Genomic DNA, 12,397 nt, shown 5'->3' with positions numbered 1-12,397 from the left:
GGTTGTTATCACATATACAGAAGAAAAAAAACTTATATAACTCTATTTTGATATGTCGGGTCATTCTATATCTTATTCAAATATAATCAAATTAATTCAATAGAGTATACACAACTAAATTAATCATATGTGTGGTGAGTCTGAAAAGAAACCAAACCGAGGATAACCGACTCATCGCCGCCGGTCGATTCATCATCAATGTTTTCCGTTTCAATAAACTAATGAAAAATAAAAATCAAGCAAAATATTAACAAATTCAAATGCGATATGACACAAAATAACTAACTAACACAAACAAACATCATAGAGATTAGAGATGAAGCTTACACCAAGTTGCTTCATCTATGAATGTTCCAATCAATCAAACTAACCCCAAGCTCCAAAAATAATCCCAAATCTCTCTTGCCTTTGTGCAACGATTAAAACTCAAACACCAAAATACAGATTCAAGAGATCATTCCAAAGCATCCACCATGATGAGAGCTTGAGACTATAATCCTCCTTATAATTTGCTTACTCTTTGAACTGCCATTCTCTTCGGCACATTGGGCAATGAGCTTGACTCGTCTGCGAATTCACCCATTTCAATATACAGTGAAGATGAAATGCGTGGTTGCAAGCTCCCCAAACTGCCCTAACACCAAAACAATAAGGTCTAAGACATGCAGTATTGTTTTTTATTACCATAAGTAAAATAAACAAGCTTAGCAATGTTCTCGGTAAGCATGAGAAAGGGAGTGTGTGTTCGAAGCAACAACTATAAAAGTGAAGACATGAAAGCAGAGAACTTTACTTAGAGGGCAATCATCTCCAGGAAGTTTGCAATCAGGACAACAACCATCAAAAGCCATCCGACATATCCCACATGTTTCGTCTTGTGCATCCCATGTCCATGAAGCAACTGCATGCCATCTATTCACAGGAGAACCAAATTAGTTAAAGACAAGCAACTCAGCATTGTAAGAGCTCATATGTTGGAGCTGAGGTTGTTGTATAAGAGAATAATGCACAAGGTAAAGGGACAAGGAACTTACTCTGTTTTTATGGTATGCAGGACAGAAGTAGCATAGAAAGTCAAGTGCAACAATTTCGATTTCTTCTTTAACTTGTGCAACAAATCCAACAATGCAGGCAGTTTGAACAAACTTAGTCTAGTTTATAAACATCAGCTACGCAGATCACAAGGGTCCAGGGATCCTCATTAAGTAAGGATCATCAGTCTACTATATTAGATGATCACTATCAAAAGTCCTGGGGTGACTCTATCATCACTTAACCTGCAACCTAACGCAGCCTAAACTAAACTTTCCAACAGAGAGCTAAAAAAAGATCAAAGCAAAAAAGGATACGCAAGATTTTGACTTTCATGGCTTCCTCCTGTATAAACAAAAATCTTCAATCAGTTTCATAAACCCTGCTATAACCTAGAGATGGTTTACAGACCGTAAAAATTAACACACTCAGAAGGCAAATCTTACAAAAGACAAGAAAAACTGAAGGTATAAGTCTTAATGTGCAACACACTAATACACGATTTACTCGCAAAGTTAAGCATTGAGATCATTAAAAAAATCACTGAAACCATAAGAGAAAAATATGAAATATATGAATTGAATATTCTTTCTGTGAGGCATTTTATCGAACAACTGGTATGCAAAAAAATCAAATTTAGATCAGTGAATTCCACAAACTCAAACTAATCGAAGTAGAAACGAGAGACCAAACTAAACCCATCGGACTAACAAGGAAGAACGATACATCAGTGTGAAACGGAGAATAATCAAGTGCCAAGAAACGTAATTACGCTAATAAATTGCCAATTTTCTCAAACCGGAACCAAAAATACAAAGTCCGAACACATTACCTTTCAGAAGTCTGAAAATTTCTCCGACCAAATCGTGAAGGTTGATGTTCTAACCAAACGATGCAATCGAAATAGTAAAATCCTTCACCGGGAAACAAGTATCGCTGTGGCAATGACGAGGATCGGACTTGGGAAGAGCAAGACGTAACGACTATAAGGAAAAAGAGTCGACGACGACGTGTTCCACTGATTATGTGGGCCGAAACAAATTGGGCTTAAATTTGTTTTTAGATTAGTAGCCCAAATCTGAAGAGGCTTTTAAATATTATTTTTCTTAAATCTAGAAATAATCTTATTTTTCAAAAAACAGAATCGAGTAGTAGGGCTTTATTTTAAAACACATGAATATTCTTCAAATGTTAGTCCAAATGAAAAGGAAAAGGAAATATATCTTGAAAAGATTTTACAACTTGTCAATAATCCAATGAATATCTTAAGTTACAAAACGTAATGTATGACGTCATACATGCATGTATATAATAATAGTCTGTATATGCATGCCTACATAGAGATACACATATATTTAGAAGAAAATAAAATGGTAGTGTCTAAAAGAAGTGTTTGATAAGATTTACACATCATCAAATTTAAAAATGCTAATAATCTATCAAATACGCATGTATCATGTATATCTACATAGATACATCATAAAAATAAAAATAAATATACAATAGTTGCCTCCGGTTGAAACATTAATACATTATTGTTTTATAATTTTACAAGTCGCATTCACTATATGCAGGTTATTGACGACCTTTTGACGTAATTAGTCGAATTCCCTATTATTTGTCATGCATCACCACTCCAAATATTGTTAAATATCTACATTTCACAAACAATAGGCATTTTAAATTTCTTAACCTAACAAGCTATATTTATCTCTGTAATGTTTTCGTTGTCGTTAATTTACAAGTCAATAATTCACAGTCAAAGTATCGAATAAAACAAGTAATTCCAGATACGTATTGAGAAAGAATATTTGACCCAATTACGAAAACAAATCATAGGAATTTATCACAAATATTCACAAAATATTTATTTTTATACGAGAATACGTTTGCAAAGTCTAAAATACAGCTTTATTCGCTGCATTTAAATTTTTTATGACTATATAAATATATAACCTACACTCCTCCACTAACTCAAAACAAAACAAACACACACAAAAAGAAAAAAACAAAAAGAGAATAAGTTTTAATGACGAGAAAGAAAGTAAAACTTGCTTTCATTACCAACGATTCATCGAGGAAAGCAACTTTCAAGAAAAGAAAGAAAGGGTTGATGAAGAAAGTGAATGAGCTCTCCACTTTGTGTGGTATCAGTGCATGTGCCATCATCTACAGTCCCTACGATTCCAACCCCGAAGTGTGGCCATCAAATTCCGGAGTACAAAGGATAGTCTCAGAGTTCAGGACGCTTCCAGAAATGGACCAACAAAAGAAGATGGTGGACCAAGAAACCTTTCTCAGACAAAGGATTGCGAAAGCGTCCGATCATTTGAGGAGACAAAGAAAAGATAACCGGGAGCTAGAGATGACCGAAGTCATGTTCCAGTGTTTGATAGGAAACATGGGAATGTTTCATATGAATATCATGGATCTTAATGATTTAGGTTTTTTGATTGAACAATATCTCAAAGATATTAATCGCATGTTTGAGATTTTACAGAACTCTGGCATGGAGATCGGCGAGTCTTCCAACGCTGCTGGTGCGGTCGGGACTACCTTTGAAAGGACTGGATCAATGGAGATCATGGCGTCTACAACCCCACCAACCACCACACCTAATGATCAGGCGGGTTCTTCCTCTTCACCATTGGCAGCTTTTCTAAACCCTCTTCAACAACAACAACAACAACACCAACAATTTCGTTATCCGTCATCTCCACATGTTGGACTCTATGAGCAACCTCCAAGTTTGAATTTAAACCTAAATCAGAACTACAGTCAGAACCAACATCAATGGTTTATGGAGATGACGCACCACCAGCCTGAACCATTGAATTATGCAGCTGATGATGAGCAAAGGGGTTTTCTATTTATGGATGATAACCACCACGATCACCACCAACCCCAAGACCAGCATGATCAACAAATCCTTGGTGATTCGCCCACTGTTTCAACTACCGTCGTTACTTCAAGCAGCACGATCCCCGTTACCAATCCAAGTCCTACCAATAATACATGGTTTCGTTAGTAATTCCTTTCTATGTGGTTTTACCAGAGTTTAAGAGTGGGTTTCAAGTCCTAGTAAGCAAATCAATAATTATATTCAAATGTTCTTTACGGTTGTAATAAACTTGCATAACAATTTTATATGGGGTCGTTTTATTATTATTATTATATTTTGTGATGATTATGGGTTTTCGGTGTTATGGTCCTTATTTTGTGATATCCTCCTTTAAAAAATAAAAAGATTTTGTGATATTCTCGTTTTTATTATGTGTCCATTAAATTTGATTAGTGTTTCGTTTTATTTTGCCTCAAATATGAGCTTGATAAAAATTTCACCAAAAAACTATTCGTCCTTAGTATTACTGGAACGCTACACTATTTAGATATTCTAAACTTTACTCAAGATGATAGAATTTGTATGTATCTCACAAATGGACAAGCTTTTTGCGTATATGTGTCACAGTAGACACTCTCGAGTATAACCCATCTTATTTACCTCTATTGTGTTAATAAATGATTATTATAAACTTTACCCAAGATGATAAAGTCGGTTTATATATCCTACTATATTAATTGAGAAGTACAAATATGAAACTAACCTTAAAAGTGTAAAAATTTACATTCAAATACCACTAAAAATACTTAATAAAAATTAATTAATTAATTTAAAAAAGATAATTAATTAAAATTTATTAGTCATCTAATCAAAAAAAATCTAATAGAATAAAATACTTTGACCAACTATAAACATTATATCAGAATTTTTCTAATAAAATCTTTTAAATAATTTTTAATGTTCAAAAAAACATATTTTCTCTCTAATTAATTATAGACAAAAATTATTATTATTTTTAAAATATATAACCAATTATAATTTTAAAATTAAGATTTTATATATCCAAGTAGACAATATGATTATTTTTAATAATTAGATTTGGAAGATTTTATTAAGATTTTAAATTATGATTCTACTATCACATTTCTTTTATTTTATTTACAATTTGTTTTAAATTATCATATAATACTTATGATTAATAAATATGCAGATTTTTTTCCTGTATATGTTGTGATTTGAATTTTTAAAATCGAAGATATATTACTTAATCTATGAAGAAAAATGTTTGTTTTAATTTTTCACATTGGCGCATTGGTAAAAATAAATTATCATTTAAGTTTATGTGGTTGATAAATTAATAAATTTTATTTGCTCATAATTACAATATATAATTACTACTTCAAATATTTCACAAAATAATGATGCAAATATAACAAACATGCAATATAAAACTGTAATATAAATCAAACAAATTAAAATACTATAATATTCTAAAATAAATAGTATTCAATAAGATATATATAGATTTACCGAACAATTACAATATCAAAAATAAATACTATCTCAAATAAAATAAGTTTTTAAAAGAAATATAATATTATCTATATTTATTATTATATTATAAGTTTAGAAAAGTACAACTATCTCCTAGTTTTGTATTGATTTGGATACTTGAATAATCAAATTTGAATGTTCATGGGCCCTTTAAAAGAATTTACACACATATATGATTGTTTCCTAATTTCGTTTTTGACAGTTAAAAAAAAATTTTGGAGCAAGATTATAATCTTAATTCCGATAGTTATCAAAATCATAATTATTTGTCTGAATGGTACGTAAATAAAATAAGTATAGTCACAAAGATAGAGGACAAGAATACAAGAATGCTTTTAAAAATAAAATAAAAAAAGAATACAAGAGTTTTTATAATAAATAAGTGTAATCTATAATTGTCGTAAATATAATTTATTTTAGTAGTCTGATTACATTTCACGTGTGGAATTATTTTAGATATAAGCCGCAATAAAGAGCTTGAAGCCATCATCTTGATCTAATCTTAGAATTGAAACTAAGACAAAACAATAAAAACATCATATATGATAATCATATATTTTTATTAAGAATATACACTAAATGTCATCGAGAAAATGATTATACGACTAATTTCATAGAAGAACATGTAAATTAATTTTTGATTAAAGTTTAGTTTATTTATGTTATTAAGACAAGATATAGTAGATATTTGCTACAAATGGATAATTCAAATAACGAAAACACTATACTCGAATGATTTTCATTATAAATAAGGTTGACATAAATTTTGGATAACCTAAGTATCCACTTTGAGACCTCTAAACATATACAATTTAATGATAATATACAAATAAACAAAGCATCTAAATAGAATAATATATTACAAAAATACATTAGAAATCTAACGTGTAATTGGGACAAATGATATGAACTAAAAAGTTAAGTTGTAAGAATGGGTAAACAGTATTTTAATTATGATAGTTCTGGATAATTATATAATATTTGATATAAACTTTTTAATTACGATATAGTATCACTACAAGAAAACATTACCAGTTTTGACGAATTTTCCGACCGATATAATGGTCGGTTTAAATAACGACCATATTCTAACCGGTAAGCGATTCGAGAAAAAAATGGTCGGTAATCGGTAGGAAATTAGCGACAGATTTATATGGTTGGAAATGCTGTCGGTATTAGTCGGTATTTAGCTAACCGAAATCCGACCGATTTTTAACCAACGAAATTCTAACCAATGTTCGGTCGGAAATTTCTGACCGATTTCTAACCAAATAAATTTGCAACCGACGATTTTCGACCGATTCACTGTCGTTAGTTAATGGTTAGAAATGCCCCTTTTCGACCGTTTCCCGACGGATTTGATGGTCGGAAACAGCTATGTTTTCTTGTAGTGGATCATTATACCTTCTAACGTGCAAGAAATTTTTTTTAACGTATACAAGTGATTAATAGAACTATACCACTTTGACCAAAAAATCAACGTTATTTGATGTTTGTATCTGTTTAGCCTTTTAGGGATTCAAAATTTTAACTGTTTATTTTCGATGTATCGTCGTAATTATATTTACAAAAGACAGATAAAAAGAAATATGAGCTTATGACTTCAAAAAGAAAAAAACTTGACATTCAAAAATTAAAAATATTTTTTAAAAAGTCACTCCATAACATTATATACTTATACACTATTTTATATAAATACATTTATGAATTCACAATGATTTCATGTTATATTTCAAATCATATTTACACATTAATTTATGCTAAAATATATTAACCCAATTAAATTTACTTGTGGTCCACCGGGTAATCAAATTTTAATTTTCACGGACCTATAAGAGAATGTTGACTATGTAACATGTAAGTAACTACTTTAAAACATATATTTTGAATATTTTAAAAATATTTTCAGAGTTTTTTGAGAATTATGATTTTTGTTAAATATAAATTAAATATTCAAATGGAGAATTACTATATTTTATCTAAATTTCTTAGCCAAACTTTAATATACATTGTCTAATGGATAACTATTTAAAAGAAAGCGGTTATGATACATAAAGTTTCTAACAATATGATACAAGACGAGACGAGACAGGATGAGAAGTATTTTTCATTCCAAAATAGATATGTTAAGGTTACATACGTGCAATAATCTGTACACATTCATCTAATTTTTATGGAAAAATACTAACATTATATAACTTAAAATTTTAATCCTAAATCGATTTAAAAACTTTTAATTTAAATGAAAAATATCACATCTGTACTGTAGCATGTAATACTACTTAGTTCCATATTATTTGTCATCACCACTCCAAATATTGATAAATATCGACATTTCACAAACAATAGGCATTTTAAATTTCTTAACCTACAAGCTATATAATATAAAACTATAATTTATCTCTGTAATGTTTTTCGTTCGTCTCTAATTTACAAGTCAATAATCCACAGTCAAAGTATCCAATAAAACGAGTAATTCCAGATACGTATTGAGAAAAAATCTTTGACCCAATTTTGAAAACAAATCTTAGGAATATTCACAGAATATTCATGACTAGCTGTAATCTAATATTTATGACTAGATGTAATCTAATAATATTTATGACTAGATGTAATCTAATAATATTTATGACTAGCTGTAATCTAATATTGAAGGAGAGACACATGTTTGTACCTCTTCCTCGCTATATAAGTATACCACACTCATCCGCTAACTCAAAACAAAACACACAAACACAAAAAAAAAAAAAAAAACAAGAGAGAATAAGTTTCAATGACGAGAAAGAAAGTAAAACTTGCTTTCATTACCAACGATGCATCGAGGAAAGCAACTTTCAAGAAAAGAAAGAAAGGGTTGCTGAAGAAAGTGAGTGAGCTCTCCACTTTGTGTGGTATCAATGCATGTGCCATCATCTACAGTCCGTACGATTCCAACCCCGAAGTGTGGCCATCAAATTCCGGTGTACAAAGGATAGTCTCAGAGTTCAGGACGCTTCCACAAATGGACCAACAAAAGAAGATGGTGGACCAAGAAACCTTTCTCAGACAAAGGATAGCGAAAGCGTCCGATCATTTCAGGAGACAAAGAAGATATAATCGGGAGCTAGAGATTGCCGAACTCATGTCCCAGTGTTTTTTAGGAAACATGGGAAAGTATCATATGAATATCATGGATCTTAACGATTTAGGTTATGTGATTGAACAATATATCAAAGATATTAATCGCAGGTCTGAGATTTTACAGAACTCTGGGATGGAGATCGGCGAGTCTTCCAATGCTGGTGCGGCCGTCGGGACTACCTTTGAAAGAACTGGATCAATGGAGATCGGCGAGTCTTCCAATGCTGCAGGTGCGGTCAGGACTATCTTTGAAAGGACTGGATCAATGGAGATCATGGCGTCTACAACCCCACCAACCACCACAACTAATGAGGCCGGTTCTTCATCATTGGCAGCTTTTCTAAACCCTCTTCCACAACAACAACAGCACCAACAATTTCGTTATCCGTCATCTCCACATGTTGGACTCTATGAGCAGCCTCCAAGTTTGAATTTAAACCTAAATCAGAACTACAGTCAGAACCAACATCAATGGTTTATGGAGATGACGCACCACCAACCTGAACCATTGAACTATGCAGATGCTGATCAGCAAAGGGGTTTTCTATTTATGGATGATAACCACCAACCCCAACACCAGCATGATCAACAGATCCTTGGTGATTCGTCCACTGTTTTAACCGTCGCTACTACAAGCAGCACGATCCCCGTTACCAATCCAAGTCCTACCAATAATACATGGTTTCGTTAGTATTTCCTTTCTATGTGGTCTTACTAGACTTAAAGAGTGGCTGAGTGTGTTTCAAGTTCTAGTAAGCAAACCAAATAATATATTCAAATGTTCTTTTTATTATCGTTTTATTATATTTTGTGATGACTATGGGTTTTCACTTTTCAGTGTTATTGGACTTGTGATATCCTCGTTTTTATTTTTTTAATAAAGATTTTGTGATATTCTCGTTTTTATTGTGTGTCCACCTATGTTGTATGAAAACTTTTTAAAAATCCGTTTCCTGTTTCCGAAACGTTTCAGAAACAGAAATTCTTAAAAACACGGAAACAAGTCACGAAAACACATTATATCTGAATATATTTTTAGAAATCTTTGTTTGGAAACAAGATGGAAACTCCGTTTTTGTTTTGGAAATACGTCGGAAACTTTTTTTAGGTTAAATACTTAATAAATAAAATAATTTGAAAACTTATATTCATAATACATATAAATATATAATAATACTATTGTTTTAATTCAACTATTTAATATTTATGTTTTTGAATTTGTGTTGTTTCAAAATTCCTTTAGAGATAGGTTTTATGTTTGGTGTTTTATTATATATATACATATATCCAGATATATATATATACGTATGTTTCCAAAACGTTTTTATTTCTTAATTTTAGAATAATTGTTTCCGTTTTCCAAATCGTTTCGCTTACGTGTATCCATTTTCATTTCCATGCAACCTAGGTGTCCACTAAAATTGATTAGTGTTACTTTTTATTTTGCCTCAAATATGAGCTTGATAAAAATTTCACCAAAAAATGTATTCGACCTTAGAATTACTCGAACGATACAACCAAGAACAAAAGGAACTTTTCTTTTTAACAAAATCTTATCTAATATACTTGACAAGCTGTAAAACCAGTTGAATGCCAGATAATTTTTTTTGTATCATATCTAAAAATAATTAAGTTGATAGAGAAGATAACGTTTTACAGCTAAAATATGTTTAGTCATGATATCCCAAAAGGTAAATAATCTGATTGAGTGTAATATTAGCTGTTATTCAAAATAAAATAATAAATGACTATAATTTATATAGACAACAATTTCACCAAATTTAATGACAGTGTATCTTCATAAATAAAAAATGATGACTTTTGATGTTTTCATTTACTCTTCATAGCCAGAATTTTACAAGTGGATTCAACATTAGTGATGGTTTTAATTTTTGTTTATGGTAATAAATCTTGTAGTATGAACAGCAAATCTCACCAATAAATGTTCGTTATTGTATCTAACCAAGTGGCAACACTAAAGATTTTTTCTTAAAAAATGTAATTAAGAAATTTTTATAAAATTAAAAGCAATATCTTTTTATTAAATTCGCCAGCTTAACAACTCATCATTTAATTAAAATAATAATTCATTTTGTTCTATATAAACGAATTTTTGATTAAAACAATAACACACAACATACAAAATCACTAAAACATAATTCATATATTTTTTCTTCAATTGTGGTCATTATCATGACGAGAAAGAGGCTAAACCTATCTTTCATTGAAAATGATTCAATGAGGAGAGCAACGTTCAATAAGAGAAAGAAAGGATTCGTGAAAAAGATCCACGAGCTTTCCGTACTCTGCGGAATCGAAGCATGTGCTGTGATTTATAGTCCATCCAACTCAACCCCGGAGGTCTGGCCATCGAACTTGGGAGTAAAGAACGTCGTGGAGAAGTTTGAGATGCTAACAGATATGGAACAAGAGAAAAAAATGGTGAACCATGAAGGCTTTATCAAACAAAACATATCAAAAGCTATGGGGAATAACAAGAGAAAGATGAAGGAAAATGCAGAGAGGATGATGAAAGAGGCCATGTTCGAGCTTCTTGGTGGGAAGGAAGATAGATTTAAGCTGACTAACAGACACCGTGAAGATTTGTGTAAGTACATTGATCAATATCTTAAAGAGCTTTATCACCACAAAAGCAAAATCCTAAGGCAATCCCATGTTGAATATGGTGAATCATCCGAAGCTGCTACAAATGTCATGGCACCAACATCTTCAGTTGAAGTGAATTCTCAATTCTTTCAAACTCTCAATGTTTCCAACGCTCTTCAAGTAAATAATGATTTATGGCCTTTGAGGCCTATAATCTCTTCAAGCCATATACCAGAGGAGGTTAATGCTTTTTCCGGTAATAACAATCTTTTTGGTGCTTCTGACCAACAAGATTACTATCCAGTGATAAATCCAGCTGTTGGTGTTTATGATCATAATGCAAATGTTAACCATCTTGGTCATAATCAATATGATCAACAGCAGGATGGATATCGTCCAAGTGTGCCTCAAGATGGAATTGATAATCCGAGTCAAAATCAGGATCAACAAGAAGGATGGTTGGTCTCAGATGATGACCTATCCTGAACAAATGAGTTTTCCTTTGATGGATTACATCAACTGTTACTACCGGCCAGCAACCCTAGATTATATGCATTGTCTTCGTATTTCAATAAATCAGAGTTATTATGTTATTCCATTCTTGGAGAATTTATAACTCCATTACTTTTGTATTCAGTTATTACTCCATTTGTTTCATGTTTTCTAGAATTTTAATTTTGTTTTCACCAAAAAAAAAAAAAAAATCCTATTGTATTTTCAATGCTGAATCTTTAATAAACATCTAAAATAGTTTTATTACTTCAGTTTTATAATTTACTAATTAGAGATATAAAAACTATACAATGTATAAATAAAGAGTATAACAACCAAATTCAGCCGTTGGCTATGGCTTTTAAAGTTATACTTCCCACCAGGGTTCGGTCCATATTGATACCAATAAAGCAAAGGAAAATCTCTTGCTTCACTATCTCTTTCTCAATCAGAATAAACAGTTGAACCAAAAATAATTAATGGCATTGCTTTTTTAGAAAAGAAAAAAAAAAGAAAGAAAGTAGGTTTCTTTATGAAAAGAAAAAAAATGATACTTTAAAGAAATTTGAATTTCAAATACTTGTCAAAATCAACTTTCTCTATGAATTCAACTATTCAAGTGGTCCTTGTGTGTTATTTTGGGGTGCAACTTGATCCTTGGGTTGAACAAATTCGGGAGTGGAGTTACATGTGGGGTGCAGATAGATGGTAGTCATTTCTCTAAATAGTCAATTATTTGAGACCGATGAG

At 31.3% G+C, this 12,397-nt stretch overlaps 1 protein-coding gene, 1 long non-coding RNA gene and 2 pseudogenes across 4 annotated transcripts; 3 read left to right on the top strand and 1 right to left on the bottom strand.

The window, feature by feature from the left end:
* Nucleotides 1–247: 247 nt before the first annotated feature.
* Nucleotides 248–2,003, bottom strand: LOC104764266 (anaphase-promoting complex subunit 11). Its single transcript, XR_002036657.2, has 4 exons — nt 1,865–2,003; nt 1,035–1,377; nt 794–912; nt 248–629 (listed from the first exon to the last, which is right to left on the bottom strand). It is a non-coding gene; the product is annotated as an anaphase-promoting complex subunit 11 (long non-coding RNA).
* Nucleotides 2,004–3,013: 1,010 nt separating this feature from the next.
* LOC104764264 (agamous-like MADS-box protein AGL80 pseudogene) lies at nt 3,014–4,290 on the top strand (annotated as a pseudogene). The gene has a single exon (XR_015590586.1). The product of XR_015590586.1 is annotated as an agamous-like MADS-box protein AGL80 pseudogene (transcript).
* Nucleotides 4,291–8,091: 3,801 nt separating this feature from the next.
* LOC104764263 (agamous-like MADS-box protein AGL80 pseudogene) lies at nt 8,092–9,452 on the top strand (annotated as a pseudogene). The gene has a single exon (XR_015590510.1). The product of XR_015590510.1 is annotated as an agamous-like MADS-box protein AGL80 pseudogene (transcript).
* Nucleotides 9,453–10,682: 1,230 nt separating this feature from the next.
* On the top strand, nt 10,683–11,914 carry LOC104764262 (agamous-like MADS-box protein AGL80). The gene has a single exon (XM_010487762.2). The coding sequence runs from the start codon at nt 10,742–10,744 to the stop codon at nt 11,639–11,641; it is 900 nt and encodes a 299-aa protein (XP_010486064.1). The 5' UTR covers nt 10,683–10,741; the 3' UTR covers nt 11,642–11,914.
* Nucleotides 11,915–12,397: the final 483 nt, after the last annotated feature.

Source organism: Camelina sativa, chromosome 19 (genome assembly GCF_030686135.1).
Source record: "Camelina sativa cultivar CO46 ecotype springtype chromosome 19, ASM3068613v1".
Lineage (NCBI taxonomy): Eukaryota > Viridiplantae > Streptophyta > Magnoliopsida > Brassicales > Brassicaceae > Camelina > Camelina sativa.
This window is presented reverse-complemented; position numbering and strand designations above follow the sequence as displayed.